This window comes from Leuciscus leuciscus (genome assembly GCF_965113295.1).
Source record: "Leuciscus leuciscus genome assembly, chromosome: 9".
Classification (NCBI taxonomy): Eukaryota; Metazoa; Chordata; class Actinopteri; order Cypriniformes; family Leuciscidae; genus Leuciscus; species Leuciscus leuciscus.
In genome coordinates, this window is record NC_138733.1 from 17,831,539 (window position 1) to 17,852,792 (window position 21,254).

General features: G+C 37.3%; 1 protein-coding gene across 1 annotated transcript in view; it reads left to right on the plus strand.

Moving 5' to 3' along the window:
• LOC309505479 (roundabout homolog 2) overlaps positions 1-20,737 on the plus strand; it is a 52,950-nt gene extending 32,213 nt beyond the window's left edge. Inside the window, exons 8-27 of the mRNA XM_082178852.1 lie at positions 3,721-3,892; positions 5,187-5,392; positions 7,274-7,355; positions 7,533-7,701; positions 10,716-10,882; positions 10,968-11,086; positions 11,333-11,549; positions 11,670-11,788; positions 11,877-12,048; positions 12,973-13,188; positions 13,275-13,317; positions 13,738-13,877; positions 13,968-14,237; positions 14,387-14,501; positions 16,233-16,445; positions 17,442-17,572; positions 17,682-17,783; positions 18,562-18,711; positions 19,295-19,434; positions 19,797-20,737. Of these exons, the coding sequence (XP_082034978.1) occupies positions 3,721-3,892; positions 5,187-5,392; positions 7,274-7,355; positions 7,533-7,701; positions 10,716-10,882; positions 10,968-11,086; positions 11,333-11,549; positions 11,670-11,788; positions 11,877-12,048; positions 12,973-13,188; positions 13,275-13,317; positions 13,738-13,877; positions 13,968-14,237; positions 14,387-14,501; positions 16,233-16,445; positions 17,442-17,572; positions 17,682-17,783; positions 18,562-18,711; positions 19,295-19,434; positions 19,797-19,808 (2,955 nt within the window). The 3' untranslated portion in view covers positions 19,809-20,737. The remainder of the gene's footprint in view (positions 1-3,720; positions 3,893-5,186; positions 5,393-7,273; positions 7,356-7,532; positions 7,702-10,715; positions 10,883-10,967; positions 11,087-11,332; positions 11,550-11,669; positions 11,789-11,876; positions 12,049-12,972; positions 13,189-13,274; positions 13,318-13,737; positions 13,878-13,967; positions 14,238-14,386; positions 14,502-16,232; positions 16,446-17,441; positions 17,573-17,681; positions 17,784-18,561; positions 18,712-19,294; positions 19,435-19,796) is intronic.
• Positions 20,738-21,254: the final 517 nt, after the last annotated feature.

Here is a 21,254-nt window from a genome sequence, read left to right on the forward strand (position 1 = left end):
TCATTATTTACAATATTACTGTTTTTACTGTATTTTTGATTAAATAAATGCTGCCGATAGTGTATGTACAGTATAGAATATATTACCCTTTGAAATTCATGCAGTATATAGTCAAGTACATATTGTATAGTTCAAGTACACAATCTTTTGTACAGGATTTTAGACGCAGCTTATGAGATTGCTCAGCATTGTCAGTCAATAATCCAATACTTCTCTGTTTGTCATGCGTGGGTTTAAAAAGCCTGATTGGAGATCAAAGGGAGATCTCTTCATATAAAGATGTTGTATTTGCATCTCAGAGCATGTTTATCGGTGACTCATTAACTTAGCCAGAGCTTGAAAACAAGTCTAGAGCCTCTCGATGATTATATTTACCCTTGTTGATGCTGATTAGTTGTGTATTGCTGATTGCATTGAAGAGATGATTCAGAGCGTTGGATTGCTGGAGCCGGGCCCTTCAAGGCAGCATGTTTTTTCAGAGCCATTATGGGAAACCACCGGTGAGAGTTGGGCCTCCTAAGAGGAAAAAGAAGAGACTCGTGAAAGAGTAGGAAGAGAAAATTTGACACAGAGGAACATCAGGTGTCAGAGTAGCTCCAATAAGCGTAGCGTTCAGTGTAATGGTAGTCAGGAGCTTGTTTCCACTCTAAAAATAGACCTCCGTCAGTGCAGAGGAGAGCTAAAGACCACTCAGCCTTGATGGCTCACATCATTTTTGAGTGATTTGGGGTGTTGCCTGTGCAATGGATTTTATAGCACGTCCCCCGTGTTCACGTTTGTAAACCATTTGCAGCTGTGTTCCAGATTATGCTGTGGCCTTTTCACCATGGTCCATTACTTGCCCAGTTTAAGCCTCTTAAGAGAAGTGGATGGATTCCCCATCATGTATATACCCCGAGTTAACCTTACTGAAGTCCCACAAAGGAGCAAGCAGCTTCGGTCAGCGCATTAAACTGCCAGAAAGACACATGACCAAGCACTCAAATCAGCTGATGTGCAGTGGTGATGGAGATGAGATCTTTAATCGGCACCATATCTAATGCCTTTCATTTTTTAGATTTGTACATGTATGTTAGTCAGCATCATAATTTAATAACACACAGGGCCATAGCTAGGGTATCCGGGGCCCCAGTGCGGTTTGTTGCTGTAGGGGTTCCCCTCAGTTGAAATCACGTTTTTAGGGGGATTGTGGTGTTGGGAGAATCCTCACCAACTTTCGCCCCTCTAGCGATGACCCTGGTTTATTAATGTAGGCTAATGTGATATATATAAAGTACTAATATTTGTTTGTATACTTTAGTGCATTAGTTTGTATTATGTTCACAGCACGATTTTTTTTAAAGGGGGACTATGCAGGTTTTTTTTTAGCTAAATTTACCTTAAAGGACAAGTTCGGTATTTTACACTTAAAGCCCTGTTTACAGATCGTATCTGATGAAATAGAACGGTTAAGATTAAAATTTGGACACATGCTGCTGTCCCGAGAATTTTAGGTTTATTTCGCTTCCCCCCACGACCCCCACAATGGTTGTCTATATGCACTGGAAGATTCCGTCCTAAAAACACATTAAACTTTCGTTTACAAAGACGTGAAACTCACCGAGTGGTCAGGGGGTGTTCACTGATATGTGCACTCAAAAATCGCTGAAAAAGATGCATTCCAACAGGTTTTATCGTAGTTTTTGTCCAGCTCCATTGACTTAATAGGACGTGCTGTGAGACCGCAGCACCTTTACGGTATTACTCCGCCGCTTCTTCTTCTGCTTCTTCTGTGTATTCAATGAAATGCCCGTGGTTTGCTTGCAATTGGCAAAGGTGCATTATCGCCACCAACTGGGCTGGAGTGTCTATTATTCAAGCTCTCAACGGAAGAATCACGGGTGTGACGCGTTTGGCAAAATAGGTCCACAAAAGCGAAATAAACCTAAAATTCTCGGGACAGGAGCATGTGTCCAAATTTTAATCTTAACCGTTCTATTTCATCAGATACGATCTGTAAACAGGGCTTTAAGTGTAAAATACCGAACTTGTCCTTTAACTGAACAGCTTCGGAGTCAATGGAATGGTTACATTACTTTTTTCGGGTTGAATGGTGACCGTCTCGCTTCTCCCTAACGCCTGTGAGCGGAAAAACCACCCTTGCAACTTTGGGCCGGCGGGCATCAGGAAGCATCGCGTGATATCAGGTCTCGCGATGTAACGAATTGCTTTACGGCACTGCACACATACATTTATATGCTAGCCTTCTGTGTATCATACATACCTCAGTGGACATGACTCCGTGCATTCGTCGGTTTCCAGAGGGAGAAGATGGGAGGGGGGAGAGTCGCCAATGAGTTTTTACAACAGTGTTGTCAAATATCTATTCTGAAGCTGTAGGGGGAGCTCTATAGAGAAATTGCCAAAACTGCATAGCGCCGCTTTAAAGAAATTTAATATTTTTATTCAGCAAGGATACGTTAAACTGATCAAAAGTGGCAGTAAAGACATTTATAATATGTAAGACATTTATAAAAGATTTCTTATTAGATTCTCCTCGATGTTCCGAGATCCAGAAGGTTAAAAAATAATGGTGACCGAGCCTTCTCAGAGGCTCTGTGTTCTCTGTGTTTTTATTTAATTAATTTTTTTATTGGGTATCCTGACATTGTTAAGCATTTTGGTCAACTGTGGTTGTTTTTAAATGTGCCATACAATAAAATTTGAACTTGAACTTAAACTTCAAAATAAATGCTGTTCTTTGAACTTTCCATTCATCAAATCCTGAAAAAAACTGACCACATTTAAATTGACCACATAAGACTCTGAAGACTGGAGTAATGATGCTGAAAATTCAGCTTTACCATCACAGACAGGAATATATTCCATTTAAAAATATATTCAAATAGAAAACAGTTATATTTTACATTTTAATAATATTTCACAATATTATTGTTTTACTATATATGTGAGACTTCTTTCAAAAACATTAAAAGTTTTTGCCAAAATCCCAAACTTTTGAACAGCACGGTATGATTTGTATTATGTAAATGTATTATGACATGAGTGAACATAAATGAAAAATTAACAATTGTTTATTTATAAATTAACATTATCCTAGATTAATAAATGCTTTAAATATTGTTCATTGTTTGATCGTGATGCATAAACTGATGTTAATGAATTGAGTCTTAAAGTATAGGGATGGATGAATGAATATTAAAATGATTAAAATCCTAATTATGTTAATGTTATGGCTGATGAATGATAAGTGGTGGATATTAAAATAATTAAAATTAAAATTATTTTCATGCTATGGCCAGTTCTATTTTTTTTTTTGTCTGAATATTTGAAAAATAAACCAAAATTAATTATTTTAAATGCTATAAGTGATTTTAGGCATCACAGCATTATGTACAGTATGAAAAATTATATTAATTTTGACATCTGTAAAGATTACATTTAACAGTACATTAACAGTTATTAAATGATTAGTGCTTTCAAATATTACCTTTTTAAGTGAGCGTTGGATGACAGAAATATAATCTAAATGTAAAATCAGAGGAAATGAGAATAAACAATTAATTACAATCAATTCAAACTCTTTCACTTCAAAAGAACAAAGACAATCCTGTTTTCCATGGCCATGTGTAACTTGTAAAACAGACTTTCAATGCTTCTGAACACTGGGTATTTTGCCCACGGTGTGGTGTGAACTCAAGAGTCTGTCCTCTGTTGTAGATGCTGCTTTTCCCCGGCCAACCTCCGTCCAAGTCGGGCCGTTATTCTGTGTCCATGAGTGGAGAGCTGTCCATCTCTGATGTTCACTCTGAAGACTCAGGCCACTATATCTGCCAGGCCATCAGCGTGGCAGGAAGTGTCCTCGCCAAGGCTCTGCTGGAAGTGGAAGCTGGTGAGTATCTGGGATTACTGTTCATCCCACCCAGCAAATGGCGTCTCCGGAGATAATTGTGAAGAAAACCCCTAGTATTAACAAACCGCCTGAGCGTGAACGCACAGTGTACACAGCTCTCAATTTTGATGTGTATATTACTTTGTGCTTATAAGTGTGCTTAACTTATTTTTTTACATTTTTGCAGTATCTCGTAATTCACCCCCCTAAAAATATATATATTTTATAGTTGACAATTTTCTTACTGCGTTTTTTTGTCTTGTTTTCAAGTTCAAATATCTAAACAATCTTACATCAAGATACATTTAAGCAAAAATTACATTTTCTAAAAAATTTAAATATCTGCCAATATCTTTTTGACTCCCCTGACTGATTTTTTTTCTTGTTTTAAGCATAAACATGCTTAAATGTAATGACTTTTTCAAAAAACAAGACTTAGGGCCAGATTTACTAACAGCTTGCATCAGTGCAAACCCTCTTTTGGTGTTAAAAAAAATGACAGGATTTACTAAAGACACGCTGTGAAATGTTTGCAATGAAAAGGCATGGACAGTTATTTTTGTATGTGTCCTTATCACAAATGCATTTGTTGGAGTTTATCTTTCAGACAAAAAAATGATGGGAGGAGAGTATTTAAATGAATCATGCAACGTGATTTACTAAGGTTTGGTGCTAGTCAATTTACTGGTATTTGTGCCATTATTAAATGCCCCAAAAAAGCATGTCTTAACCCAATTTCGCCTGTGTTGTTAGTAGATCACACGCACCTGATTTTCATCGGCTTTGCTTGTTTGCGATCCTACACAGATTTGCGCTGCTCTTGATAGATTGCATTGGTCATTATGGAAATGATCCAGTTGTGTCTGTGTTCTTTAATTTGCACATTGTCAGTAGATCACCCGCAGAACTTTCAACTCCCATGGGCGCTTTTATGGGATTTGCCCTTTTTAGTAAATCTGGCCCTTAATATCTTTAGTAATTTTGTTTATCTCAAGTAAATGTATCTTGATTCAAGAATGTTTAGATATTTTTACAAGAAAACAAGAAAAATTTACAAAGTAAGAAACACAGTGTAGTCTTCTAGTCTAACATCCTGACCCATCACCCCAATTCCAGAATATCTCCATCTTCTTTGCCATTGTGTTCTCAAAGTGTGATTAACTCTGACTGCCAGTTGCGCTTCCCTAGCCGTACAAGTAAGTAAGGCTGATCTTTGGATGCCAGAGGCACTATTAGACAACTGAACAGATGCAAACACACTCCTCACAAACACACTCTGCTGTTTATCCTCCAGGCCCATCAGATCTCGTCCCTCCAATTATCCGACAGGGTCCAGCCAACCAGACGCTCGCTTTAGGCTCCAGCGCCCTACTCCAGTGCCATGTGATGGGCAGCCCAATCCCCAGCGTCAGGTGGGAGAAGGATGGGCAAAGCGTTCTGAGCGATGACATTCACATAAGCCTAATGGAAAACGGCACTTTACACATCAGCGGTGTGAAGGTATTTGACAGACGCTTCAGACAAAGATGTGAATTGTTTGCTTTGATTAGGGCTGTGAAAGGCAAAATCTCCCTGGACAGAGAGGCTCTGAGAAAACATTTCAAACTGAGTGAGACGTTCACAAGCACACCTGAAATAATGGTGTCCACTTGAGCGTTTCTTATACTCGAGGCAGGGTTTCCATCAACGCATGCAAAACACATTTAGCCGCGTAATGTTCATAAATCAATAACCAACAGATTTGATCGCTCTGAGAAGCTCTGCGTACATTTAGCTCAAATGTAATTACGCACACAAAATTACGCTGATAAAGTGGAAGTGACACTAATCTGCAGTTTCCTTCCAAGATCGGAGTAAAGAGTAAGATTTGTTTTAATTGATTCTGGCATTCATTCATCAAGTAGGTTCAGTGGAAAAATAGCTGAGGACTTAAAGCTCTGGGTTCCATACATCTGAACAACCAGCCAAATCAGTCATGTCATGATATAGTGTTTGACATAATAGATATATTAGCCTATCAAATAATCAAATATAGGACTGAAATATTTAATTAGCAAATATAACTTTGTGGAGCTCTTTTGAATGTTAAAGTAGCCTACCATACATCATATATCATAACATATAACAGTATAAGAAAGGTTGTGTGCCATTGAGAAGTGGTAGTAGGGTCATAATAATTATATTATATTATATTATATTATATTATATTATATTATATTATATTATATTATATTATATTATATTATATTATAAAAAATAATTTCATACACATAGCATATGGAGTACTTCCAGAAACATTTTATAATTTACATAAACATTTATATTAATTATCAATTATTTAAATATGGTTGTGTTTAATTCTATGTGCATTTTATTTAATAAATGAACTTTCATTTTTATGGACCAGAGTGGAGCAACACATCATTTCCCAGTATGCACTAATTTAGTCAAAAATGATGCCTATTTATTTTGTAATTTGTTGCACTGTTTGATTTTATGTTTCAAAACTAATGAAAGTGAAGAATGTGTTTCACGGTATTAAAATGCCTAATAAGAGAAAAATATATTCCACCTGTCAGGGTATATAATAAATAGTCATAATTAGTTCTTCAACATTCTTGTGTTGAACTATTGATATTCCTCTGTCTCTGTGTTAATTGCAATTCAGTAAACTCCTTTTCCTGTTGTTCCAATTCAAATTCCTGTAGCATGTCGCCAGTTCTATTCAAATTCATACCGAAAGGGAGCTAGTTCTGAAATTCATAGTTTTGTTCAATGCTGATATTAATGTTCAAAAGACGGGGTGGTGGTGGCGCAATGGATAAGACACATGCCTTTGGTGTGAGAGACCCGGGTTCGAATCCACTGTGAGACACCAATGTGTCCCTGAGCAAGACACTTAACCCCTAGTTGCTCCAGAGGCGTGCGACCTCTGACATATATAGCAATTGTAAGTCGCTTTGTATAAAAGCGTCAGCTAAATGAATAAATGTAAATGTAAATGTAAGACTTTGTCATTCAAAAGTTCTTTTAAGTAAGAGAAGCAGCTGTGTCTCGTACAGCTTTTATTTGCTTCGGATTTCAAAAACATTCCGATAAACTGAATGCCATCTGTGGTACCAGGTCTGTATATTTTAATTGAGACATTTGACAGATTACACTGCAGTATGCAGAATATAAAACAGGCATTGAGGATGTCAAAAATGATCTCAGAGGAGTTCTAACGGTCCTGACCTCTAACTAACTGAAAGCAAACTGATCGGCTGAAACAATACATTTGATCCGCATCATTTGGAGAGCGTAGAACTACTTCAGAAACATTGCATGCTCGCAATTATCGTTGTCGTCTTTCAGAAATGACTTTGTCTTCTCTGTTGCTAGGAGACCGACTCAGGAACGTACACCTGTGTCGCGTCCAGTTCCACTGGTGAGACGAGTTGGAGTGCGACCGTGACAGTGAAAGGTAGCATACAAGCATTCTTCACTGTAACACAGCTCTTTATAAGACTTTGAAAAGGCTGACACTTCAAGGAACACGTTGTACTGATGATTTCAATGTGCAGTCAAACGTCCTTGGACATGAATGCACCCTTGACGGAGTAGTCAGGCGGTCACATTTGACTCTGTTTCTTGTGTTTAGCGACTGGAACGTCCTCTGTCCCGCGGGTCTCGCAGTCCCTGCAGCTGCCTGGTCCTCCACAGAAGCCTGTGGTAACAGATGTGACCTCAAATAGCGTCACTCTCACTTGGCAGCCCAACCCACATGAGGGCGGAGCTGCTGTCACTTCCTACATCATCGAGGCTTTCAGGTTTATATGATACCATTAACACAAACTTACTACTTTTTAATAACTTTTCATTTTTTTCCCTTCATTTAAAGGGCTCAAAACAATATATAATTTATATTATATCATATTTTTCATTTATTTCCCTTTTTCTCTTTATCCACCAAGGAGTTTAAAAGTAGAAATGTGCAGCTTTCAGTTTTTTTCATAGAAAAGTGTGTTATATGAGCTATGATATATAAATCATCCTTTTGAGGTTTTTGAAATACTTTTCTAGGTGGACGAACTTCTGGATATTTAATTCCTATTGGATTTTTTTCTCAGTGTAAACAACCCTTCTCTAGTATCTTTATGTGCATCATGAGACGGTTTATTCCAGTGCAAGACATTGCCCTGTAGACTTCCATTGTAATGCATTACTATACACACTTTCAGTGTCAGAAATCCAATTTTCCATTAACAGACGATATTGGCCCCCTGGATTTGATTTTTTCAGAGGCATTTTTTTTTTACCTTTATGAGGTTGTGTTTATTTCTAACCATATCAAATCACTCTGTCATCTTTTTATATGTTTTATAATTGGATGTTAGGGTGTCACCAGTAAAACTAAATCAATATGAACTCGTATTTTCTGTCATATTATGGATAACTAGGCCTAGAATAAAATTTTAAGAGCTATGTCAGATGTTACAAATGAGAAAAACAGAGGAACTCATTACGGAGCATTTCTTGTCCCTGTTTTTTCTTTCTGTTTTTTTCATGGGCATTTTTTTCCTCTGAGCCACCTTTAATTTCTGACCCTGCATGCATTATGTATGATTTACAAACTGCGGGCCGAGATTGGTGGTAATTAAAAGCATGTCAAAGATGCTGTCGATACAGCTTAACTTGTACTGAGCCTGGAACATTCCTCTACTGCAAATTTTGCACTTTTATCTCATATTCATAAATGCATTCAATCGGTTCCTGCATGGATTTAAAGTCTCCTGCATATTTACAAGAAATATAAGAGGAATGGGGTTCTGCACCCTCTCCAGTGACTTGATGGGTTGAGTGAGTGGCAGACGTTCTCATTATTGTGCCGGATAAGTTAGAGGCGTCATTCAGAGTGTCAGAGCGGATGGAAGTTTATGGTGAAGTGAGAGTGAAGCAATGCTCTCTTCCAGGCTGGATGTTCCCTGGGGCTACAGTTAGAATTCAGCAGAACTTGTCCCTCTAGGCTCTGTAGAGGTCAGATGAACAGAAGGCTCTATTATTGTCCCGCCAGGAGAGCAGCATGGGAGGCAGAGAGTAGAGGCCTAGTCATAATTTAGCTCTGCTCTGACATCTTGTTAAGGAGACGCTCAGATTTATGTTGCAGCTCGCTATGTTGAGAGGTCAGGGTCATGTGCACAGTCCGAGAAGTCAAGTGGGCAGCCCTTATGTGCTCACGGTGCATGGAGACAAGGCCAGATCCTCTTCATTGTCCTTCACACCCTGCTCCATGCTCATTTTTTCTCAATAACAAAGGCCAATGTGTCCAATTCAGTTTGCTAGTGAAGCTTTTAGCTACATTTTTCATTTGCATGAGAATAGCTCAGCTGTTTTTTCTAGTAACGTGCTATTTTTCCGACAAGTAGAGGTGTAGCATGACTGTGTTTATATTCTACACACAGGCTTGCAACCGAGCAAGCTGAGGGAATAAACAAACAGACTCTACTAGAACGTTTCTATCTCTCAAAGTGTGTTGGGAAATCAGATTCGTTTAGAGAGTCAATTCATTCAGATGGTTCATTTTAATAGACTGGTTCAAAACCATAACATAAATACTGTTATTTAACACTGTTATTCAGTTATATGTTGTCTGTATGCTATACGGCTGTTGTTTAGTTTTATTAGTTTAGTGTTTAGTATAAATGTATGTATTACGTTTTAAAGTTATACCATTGATTTCTGTATTGATAAATACTGTTCTTTTTAACTGTCTTTACTCTAAACTTAATTGTATATAATCATCATTTTATATTATATTTAAAGTTTGGGTATCTGGAAGATTGCTAAAATAGTCTCTTTTGCTCTGCAAGGCTGAGTTTATTTGATTAAAAATACATGAACTATAGTAATATTGTAAGATGTTATTAAAATGTTATATATATATATTTTTTTTTTAATGTAATTTATTCCTGTGATTTATTTCAGCATCATTACTCCAGTCTTCAGTGTCACATGATCATTTAGAAATCATTCTAATATGCTGATTTGCTGTATTGATTGCATTATTATTATCAATGTTGAAAACGGCTGTGCTGCTCAATATTTTTTTGTGAAAATCATGTTGTATCTTTTTCAGGATTTTTTGATGAATAGAAAGCTTAAAAGAACAGCATTTATTTGGAACAGAAGCATTATAAATGTCTTTACTGTCACATTTAATCAATTCTTACTGACCTCAAACCCCTACATTTATATCTGAAAAAGCTCCCTAGTATTGCTTCATTGTCTTTGTTAGTAGCTTGTAATGTAGCTAACTCCTTTTTTACTACTAAAGAGCAGCTTTAATATAGTTTAAATTATGAATAGTTTGACTTGACAAGCTACAGTTTCAAAGTAGCTTCCCCAACACATAATAGAATCACTAATATCACAATTCTTTGAATATGCATATCCTCTGTTGTATAATTGAACCCATGCATTATTCTAATAACTTCTTTTTATGTGTACGGTTGAGCTTCACAGTGATTTTACTACAGTTAAAGGGATGTTGTTAGGCAGGATGCAAGGCACAGAGCGGCACAGCCTTGAAGGATTTAGTCCTTTTATAAAAAGGCATCAATAGCAAAGATTAAAGAAAAAAGAACTCATTTTAAATAATTGCGTTCAATAATGTACATGTAATATAGCTCTTTAGCCTAACTGCAAGCTACAACTTGGCATATTAGTATAGAATTCAATTGATGTACAATCAACAGCTTTGAATATGGTTAATCCATTCTATTTTTAAAGCTGGAGATGTGTTTTGTGAATTAGTGTAGTGTTAATTGTGTGTGTCTTATTCCAGTCAGTCAGTGGGCAGCACATGGCAAACTGTAGCTGACCTTGTGAGGCAGGAGAAGCACACAGTGTCTGGGCTTTACCCCAATACTGTGTACCTGTTCATCATCAGGGCGGTCAACTCCTACGGCCTGAGTGACCCCAGCCCCATCTCAGAGCCAGTCCGAACACAAGGTTTGAATAGTTTCTGGTAATGTGTGTGTAATGGCTGATTTTATAATTTGTGCATATCTGCATGATGTTTTGTATATATTTTCAGATGGCCCAGATGGTCCGGGAAAAGACCAGGCACATGTACAGATTGATTTAGGAGGGGTGAAGGTTCGTTTGCAGACACTGGAAGTCTTGAGCCCTTCCAGTATTCAGATCACATGGACTGTGAGTATGTGACGTGCTGTACGTATGTATGTGAACATGCATTTTGAATCATTTTTACCAGGCTTAATATTTTGATTATTATAGATCATTAATAGGTTACATTTATAATATCAGCCATCATATTACTTATCTGCAATAAAATATACAAATTATTATTCATGATTTGTCGTCACTGTCTGCTGAAATTGCCAATGAAACTGAATCTCCTGACCTGATATCATATGTATATGTATGATATTATTTCAGCTTGACCGGCACCCTCGCTACATTCAAGGCTACAGGCTGTATTACAGGCCTGTGGGGAGCGCATGGATGATCCAGGACATAAAAGCAGGTTCCCCACACACTGCTGTCCTGAAAGAGCTACACAGAGGAAAGGAATACGAGCTCAAAATGAGACCGTATTACAACGAGTTCCAGGGGATTGACAGTGAAATCGCAGTGGTTCGCACTCCTGATGAAGGTAAGACTTGTTTTGATACTCTAGTCTTTAGCTTTTACTTTGTATGACTTTCATTTTACCCTCTAACTTTTGCTGTAAAGTTAATGTTTTGTCATTTGCCCATCATATTTCTGCTTTTAGTGCTCATCGGCCCTCCTCAGGGAGTCAGCGTGGTGCAGTTAAGTAACAGTTCGACCGTGCGAGTGTCCTGGCAGCCTCCTCCCCCTGATGTGTCGGAAGAACTCATACTAGAGTACAGGGTGAGAACGGTGAAGCCTTTATGCAGACACCCTCTCTGTGGCCACTAGGTAAAATGGTAACGCTGAAGTCTGGTTCTGTGTCATACAGGTGTGGTGTGTAGGAAACGAGTCTCAGCAGGTGGTCAACAAGAGCGTGGATGGAGATGTGCTGTGGGTGCTGTTGGACGGGCTGTTGCCCGAGTCAATGTATCGTGTACAGGTTGCAGCGGTGACAATTGCAGGAGTGGGCATTCATAGCCAACCTGTGTTCATCCTCCTTAGTGAGTATCACCATATTTTCCACCCAGGAAAATCTAGTAGCTGGTTTCTAGCTGGTTTAAGCTGGTCAACAAACTAGTTACCAGATGGTCATAGTAGCTTAAGAAGGCAGAGCAGCTGATGACTAGCTTGGTCCAGCTAAAAACCAGCTTGATCCAGCTAATGTCGGGCTTGTTTCAACTAATAATTAGACCCACTAAGAACCATTTTGGCTAGCTAATTACTATCTTTGTCAGCTATTATCAGACTTGATTCAGCTAATAACCAGCTTGGCCAGCTAATAACTTTCTTGGATTATTGAATGAACATCTTGACCAGCTAATGACTGATTTAATCCAACTAATAAAAACTTTAGACACATACATTTTGGCTAGCTAATAGGCTACTTTGCCAGTTATTTACAGGCTTGATCCAACTACTAACCAGCTTGGCCAGCTAATTGCCAGATTGCAAGCTATTATCAAGCTTGATCCAGCTAATAACCAGCTTGGCCAACTAATGGCCAAATTGAACCAGCTGATAACCTTCACGGATCACCGAATGCCATGCTTTGCCAGCTAATCATTGGCTTAATTCAGCTAATAACCAGCTATTAATCCTGCTACTATGTTCCAAACACAGCTATAAGTTTAAGATGGATTTTTCCAGCAGGTTTAGGGAAAAAAATTACCACACAACTCTGATGGTGACATTTATCCCACCTGACAGATTCTTATCTCAGCATTTACTCATATTTTATTTTAAGAAATCGAAAATGTTAAGGGATTTCCATGTTGTGTGTCAGTTGAAGATAGATTGAGTGAAATATATTTTGATAAAATGTTTCCTGTATAAGACAGGAAGCATTTACTCTTCTGTCTCTTTTCCAATTTTACATAATCCCTCTTATTCACTTTTTTCCATTTCCTCCTTATATCTTCTATCAGAAGTAGCAATAGATCAGTCCTTGTCAGTGGTGAAGGATGATAGTGTCAGCCTATCCGAGCAGATCACAGAGGTGGTCCGTCAGCCAGCCTTCATCGCCGGGATTGGTGTATCGTCCTGGATGGTTCTAATGGGCTTTAGCGCCTGGGTCTACTGCAAACACAGAAGGAGGAAAGAACTTGGACACTATACTACTTCCTTTGCATACACGCCTGCAGGTACCTTCTGCTAGCACAAAACTAGCAGTGCACCATGTTTTCAAATGAGCTTTGTGATGATTTCTTTCTCATATTTTGTTCCTTAGTTGCACTCTCTCATGGTGATGGGTCAGATCTTATAAATGGAAGGTCTGTAGCATGAACTCTCTATTCATCTAAGAATCCTGAAAAGTGTATCATGGTTTCCAGCAAAAATATTACACATTTTTGTTTTAATAAGAAATGTTTCTTAAGCACCAGCATCAGTAAATTGGAGTGATTTCTGAAGGATCATGTAACGCTTTGCCATCACAGGAATAAATTACATTTGAAAATATATTTAAATAGAAAACAGTTATTTTCAATTGTAAATATTTCACAGTATTACATCTTATAGAACATGGAAAGCGATCACGAAAAAGTATATTAAAAAAAGCTTGGCTTAATATTATCCCTTTAAAAATTATTTATTATTATTATAATTTTTTACGAAATAATTTAATAAAACTATATACAAATATTTTATGTAAAATAATCTATATTACATAAAATATTTCCTTTTCCTGACAGGCCATGTTTGCTGGAGTCCCACTTGGGTAGTTACCCTTGGCTGGCTGACTCGTGGCCCGCCAGCAACTTCTCTCGAAATGGAAAAGACTCAGTCAACTGCTGTGCAGGCAGACTTGAATCCACAGATCAATACTACAACAGTAAGATCTCTGTCATGGGCGGTCCTCTACATTATGGTACTGTCACACTTACAAATCATATCTCCCATAACTCATTAATCTGTTTTCCAGCTTCAGGATTATCAAATTATCTGAACCAGAATGGGAAGTACAGCCCAGCCTCTAATGAAGGCGACATATACTGTACCATCAACCCAACCGATGCAGATGGGCATGACCTGTGCAGCCTGGACTCTCAGGGTCCAGACCCGTACACCAGCACACCTGTCCTCTCCAAAACTGACCTCTACAGCATGGAGCAGGACCTGGACCAGTGGAGCCTTCAGTCCAGCCACAGTGGAGCAGAATATGCAAAACTTCAGTACCCAAGAGGCGAAAATGGTAGGAGCGACATTGATTTCAATCAGGAAGGTTAAGGGATTAATTATGCAGACAGATTGGATCAACAAGTGCTGCAACAAATGCTGATGCTGAATTTTATGCAAATGGACTTGAGTTCGGCCTCGTGACTGTTTCATGCTATTTTACAGCCAAACTGGCGAAGCAGAAGACTCTGGGACAAACCTCCTCACCCCAGTGGTCTGATGTGTTGTCCCTACATTCAGCACAAAACAAGGAGGTTCAAAACACAGACAAAACACACAGGTAATAACCACCGCCATACTGTGGCAGTGTATTGGTAGACGTCCAAATAAACATGGTAGTTTACGATAAAAAATTAAAAAAGGCATTATCATGGTACATGTTCAAGCATCTCAAAAAACAAACGTGACAAGTATGGCATTATAATGGTACAATGTCCAAAACCTTTGTGAAACCATGGTGCATGTTTAAACATTTTAAAACATGCTAATACCATGTTAAATGTCCAAAAAAACCATGGTTAACACCATGGTACATTTCCAAACTCATGGTACCATGCCACAAAACATTATAATCATTGGTACAGTAGATATAAAAAAAAAAAACTTGGTATTACATTACCATGGTGCATGTCAAAAACCATAATACCATGCCATAAAACCATTGTAATATTATGGTAAATGTCCAAAACATGGTACGATGCCAAAATGCCATGGTAGTACCATGGTGCCATGTCAAACAACCATGGTACTTGTTCAAAAAGCAATATTAATACCATGGTACATTTCCTGGTACCATGATACAGCTCATGGTACCATGTCAGAGTACATATCTAAAAAACATGGTATTACCATGGTGCTTGCCCCAAACTATAGTGCCATGTCATAAAAACAATGTCATCCTATGGTGCATGTCCAATTGGTACTATGCCAAAAATGTACCGTGGTACATGTTCAAAAGCCACAGCAATACCATGGTACATTTCCAAACACACACAGTACCATGTCAAAAAACATAAAACCATGGTACATATCAAAAAAAAAAAAAAACATGGTATTATCATGGTGCATGTCCAAAACCATGGTGCCATGTCATAAAACCATTGTAGTACCATGATGCATGTCCAAAAACAAATGATAAAGTGCAATTTAAAAAGAAAACATGATAATACCATGGCAAATGTTTGATAACCATGGTAATACCATAGTACTGTACATGTCCAAACATCATGGTAATACCATGTTATTTTTTGATACTTTTTTTGTAACAGTCTGTCAGCCAAGTTCAAGAAGATTTCATAAGCTTATATATGTGCTTTTCAGTAGCTGTCATTCTTCTTCTTTTTTTCCTTTTTTTTTTTTTTAAGTTCTGACACTTTTGGATATAATTCTCCTTCTCTGAAAAGTGACCCAGTATGGAACCTGTGCAACATGGAAAAATGTAGTCTGGGCGATAAATTGAGGTCTTATCTAATCTTATTTGATGTTTCAGCTGAAAGTGACAGGGGCTAATGATGTTAGCGCTTAGAGCCGAGCCTTTTTGGCTGTTTGAGACGGGGCCGAGAGGCAGGTCACCAGACGTGGCTTCCCAGAATGAACCTTTAAGAATAGCCACGGCTTGGAATGAAGCGAATCCACGCATACCAGCCTTTGTCCTCAATGCTTTCTTCCTTTCACAAGCAATTTTTATCATCACCCTCCGTGAATGAAACTGCTTTGACAAATTTTTGATACGCTTTTTTACAATGTCGTCTTTTGTACCCACATCGGATTCTCTTTGATATGATTTATTTTTATTTATTTTTCAAAGGACCACAGTCTGGTTTTATTTACCGCAGTCTTTTATCGTGTAATGAAATCTGTGATTGATACATCAGGGGTCCTGAGTCTTTTGATATGTGTTCTTTTTATGTGCTTTTTTGGCCCTTGCTTTGTTTTACCCTTAGTTTGTGTTTTAGTAGTGTATTGAGTTTATAGGTTTAACTAGCATCCTTATCTATTACAATCCCTATAGCCCTGAGAAGGATGAAGAGTGGTGTCCTCCTCTGCCTGAGCGAACTTATCTGATCGAGGGTCTGGAGGACGCAGCCACTCTGCCTTTGAGGGGAGAGGAAACCAACAGGGCCACAACCTACAGTCTGCAGTCCACTGCAACTCTCACACCCTCCCCCAGCGAGGAGCAATACCCGGCTAACCCACGCCTGCAGCATCCAGACCTGCTGCCACGGTAAAAACACACATACACACATCAGGGCTTAGTCTTTTCTTCCATATTGTGACGTATATCCAAGTAAAACGGCTTGTCAACCAAGAAAACAAATAGGGCTGGGCTTGATTTTGTTCATGGGGAATTGATTAGATGGTTGTAGTTTGCTATTGGTGGATCTCATGTGAGTGACAGGTTGTCCCGCCCTCACGCCAGTAAACATGTCATCAGAGAAGAGAAGAGGTGTTGCTGCAAGATAGAGGGGAAGTTATTTTGATTTAAGATTACAAGGGCACATGAATTATAATAATGATGTCAATGGATACATCATTTATTATAAATACTGTAAAATTCAATAATTTGAATTGTCCATTTTGATTTCATGATGACAAAAAAAAAAGAAATTGCTGGTTATCTTCATGTCATGATTTTCATTCTTCTGTGGAACATAAATTTTTGAAGAATATCCAGGCTGCATCCTAACGTATCCTAAAAGTCTTTTGAAGTGATGTGAAATTTAAGATATTCATTAAGTTGACCAACCATATTTAATTTGACAGCTCAACATTATCAATGAATAATAATAAATAGATACAATACAGCAGCAAATTTCTGAAGGATCATGTGACCCTGGAGACTGGAGTAAATGATACTGAAATTGCCTTGAAATTTCAGGAATAAATTACATTTTAAAATATATTCAAATAGACACTGACACTGTAGATATATCACAATTGATACTGTTCATGCTGTATTTTTGATCAAATAAATGCAGCCTTGGTGAACATAAACTTTTTTTCTAAAACATTAAAACATCTTACTGAATCCAAACTTTTGAACAGAAGTATATACTGTGTTGTGTAGTGTAAAATAATACTTATTAAATTATTTAAATACTATTTTTTTTCTTGTTCTTTTTTTCTGATTTGACCATGTTTTGCAATGACAGTAGCCTTAGAGTCTAAAATGGCATAAAACAAACAAAAAAATAAATTGTTAATGTGCTTTGTTCAACAGGAAAGCACAGTTTGCTCTCTCCAACCCAAAGCCGTTTACCAAGACAGAGTCTCTTATTGGCAGTGTTCCCCACCACAGCGGACCCTGGAGAGACATTGCAGAAATGGAGGAACTATTCTCCAACAACACAGGTACAAGTACTGTAGGCCCTTCAACACTGCAAAAATGACTGTTTTTATTACATTTATTGCTAATGATTATGAAAGGGGAACATAATCTTTGTTTTCTCACTGCTATTAGGAGAATATACGTCATTTACATCCTCAATTCAGAAGCCAAGGCCTAAGAAGAAATCTCAGAGGGATGATGGCCTTGTGAGACGAGAAGTGTTGAAACCAGGCAGTAAGAACCCATATAGTTAATAATTGATTGAAAGCAACTAAAGCAGTTCTCTAATCAGTGGTGGACAGTAACAAGGTGTTTTTACTTAAATTTACGTACATTTTTCAAGTGTACTTTTTATTTATTTTGGCAAACATTTATTTTTACTTCACTACATTCCAAAGATTAATATCTTTACTCGACTACATTTCATAAAAGCATGTCGTTCCTTGTTATTTTGATTTAAATCGTCACCCGAGACGCGATAGCGGTGTCCGATTTGTTAAACTGATTATTTTCAATTAACCTGTTAAATCGGTTCGCAAATCACACTGAATGATTCATTTGTGAATTGGACTGATCCGATAATGCAAATGAATACCCATAAATCTCCCCCGTCTCTGTAGCAGTTTCTAATAATGAATAATGAAACTAGTATGTTTGTATAGTGTTCGTTTAAAAATTTTAACACATTTTGCCCTATGTGACGTCTCTGATTTTATGTTTATATTTGTCAACTCACATTTTCACACATTTTGATTTCCCCTATTTTTATTTTGCAAAATAAACAAACTTTCTTACATTAATACTTCAGTACATTAAAATTCAAGTACTTTTGTACTTTTTCACGAGTAAAATTTAAAAGGAGTACTTAATACTTTTACTAGAGGTATATTTTATTAGGCTATCTGTATTTTTACTCAAGTGCTTAATTTGTGTACTTACTTTGTCCACCATTGTCTGTAATAATGGAGTGTATAAATGATCATTCACACTTTCGGTTTCTGCGTGTCTGCAGACCTGCCGCCTCCACCTGAGCCTCCTCCTCTAACAGAGGACCCTCTCAAGCACCTGACAGACATAGTGGACAATGGCGGGAGCAGGACGGCCCGGCAGCACAGAGAGAGAAGATCAGACCGCAGAACAGCTGCACAGTGGAGCACGGAAGGTCAGACTTTAGGGTTACTACTGTTACTACTAAAAATCAGCCCCAAAACACCTACAAAGCAATGCAATAAAATATAGGATGCAGTTTTAAAATAAAATAGTAAAATAAAACAAAAAATGGTAAAAAATAAAATAAAATAAAAAATAAGCATTTTAAAAAAAAATTATATATATATATAAATATTTATATATTTTTAAATGCTTTTTAATTTTTTTTAATTTTTTTACCATTTTTTATTTTATTTTACCATTTTATTTTATATATATACTGTGTATATATATATATATATATATATATATATATATATATATATATATATATATATATAAAATAACACTACATTTACATTTACATTTATGCATTTGGCAGACGCTTTTATCCAAAGCGACTTACATTGCATTTCAAGGTACACATTTGCATTCTTGTCCGCACTATGGGATCATGGATGGGAGTTTAGGACAGGCAATCATCACTCTTAATTTTCTTCATAACGTGTGATTGTGAAATATACAAATATGGTTCTGTGTGTTGCTTCTTGTATTTTTGTTTCTTGTATTTGACTATTGAATATTTTCCTGCATAGATGAAGATTTAATCCAGTATTTCAAAGCAAACCTGCTGTCCAGCGGTCAGATGTCCAGCCACTGTTCCCTCGTGAGAAGCTCTGCCTCTCAATCCTCCGCAACCTTGCGTTCCTTGGGGGCAGGAAGGAGGAGAAATCAGGTTAGATGAGTTTGTTTGGGACTGTGTGTCTTATCTGGTCGCACATGGTCTGAATAAGTTCATTAGTCGCTCGTCACGCGCGGGGGGGCCTTGGAGCGTGGTAGTAAATTAGCAATCGATAAGCTTCAGGACACTGAGCTTGCAGAGCTGGAAACACTCTAAATGAATCCGGCAAATGATTACATTTCCACTTTTTTAAAGAACTGCGATGTCTCCATGGTATTGATATTTCCAATGAATAATAAAAATACTACCCATGTTTGTCGGTAAGAATATTACTGCATGTGCTTTCATATTCCAGGATTAGATTGCTTGGCAACAAAATGATGATTTGATGTCATTTTGGGCTTGTTTATTTTCAGAACATGATATGAGGAGAGGAAGTTGTCCTGTCGTTCACCGCTCTACATGCAACATACGCCATGCAGTGTATATGCCTCCACGCTCTGGTCCTTCACCCCTCTGATTTTTGTCTAGGTATTTTTTTAGAAAACGTCCTTAAACGATCCATTGTTGTCCTACCTCTGTATGTATATATTTTTACAATGTTTTTTTTGTGTCAGGAAAAAGCATTCCGGATGGTGTGCTATTTTATTTATTATTATTTATTGTATTTATTAGTTTAAAAAGAAAATGAAATGTAAAAAAAAAAAACTATGATGAAAACTAAAACACAAATCTAAATTTTAGATGAACATGATGTTTGAATGTATCTGGTTCATACATGTATGCCTCAATGTCTACATGTGATAAAAAGCTGTTTCAACATTTTCGTGAAAAATATAGCAGATGTTATCAGGATATGTGAACAAACCATTATACATTAGTAAACCTGTAGAATACCAGATATTTCTTGTTGTAAATCCTCACTAGGACTGTCACCTTGTTACCCTGTGCTCACTGAAGGGTTTTTCTCATGATTTGCACCATGTCAGACTGTTTTCCACAAATGCATCAATCATATGCAGATTGCATACAAAACAATAAAATTCATGTTCTAAGACATGTTTTATAGTACTGTTGCTGATATGGATTTCTTATTGTATTATTTTGTCAATAACTGTGCACTTGTGTGTGGAGAATGGAAAATGAATAATGTAAATCTCAGTCTTTCGTTTTCGAATTTGATTGGCTGAGCGGGATTACAGGAGCACCGATTCCACTGATAAGGTGCGATCACTTTACCTTTGTACGTTGAAATTCCGTGGGAGAAACATTTGTCTCAGTTGGAATTCATGTGATTCAAGTTTGTTGAATCTTTAACATACGAATTCGCCTCATTTACAAATATAAAGGTGCTTGGTTTGGAAGTGTGATTAAGCTTTTTTTTTTCATTAATCGCTATTTACAGTTACACCGATATGCCAGTAGGTGGCGACAAGCGGGCTGTCTTTTTAAATGAGTCATTCAACCAGTTCTTCAAAAACACTGATGCATTCATGAACAAAACAAGTGAATGTTGTATTTATGAGTGAGTCATCATTGAATCATTATTTCATGCCAAAGATGGTAAATTAGTAAGGATAGTATGCCAAAATGCAGTTCCAAGTTCAGCGACTATCTTCATGAATGAGTCATTGAAACATTAACTCAACCAATTTGTTCACACACACTGATTCATTCATTTGTTCTGAGACGAGCAACGGTTTTTGCTTTCGCTTCTTTTGGAACTAGTTTTGTTGGCAGAGCAAAAACAAAGTAACTGGCAATATTGTGCCTAAAAGGAACATTACTAACTCTTAAATTCTTGTTTATTGAACTGTCTGACAACAGCATTATCAATAATGTAATATTGCTTAATTATCTTTGTGTTTTTACTA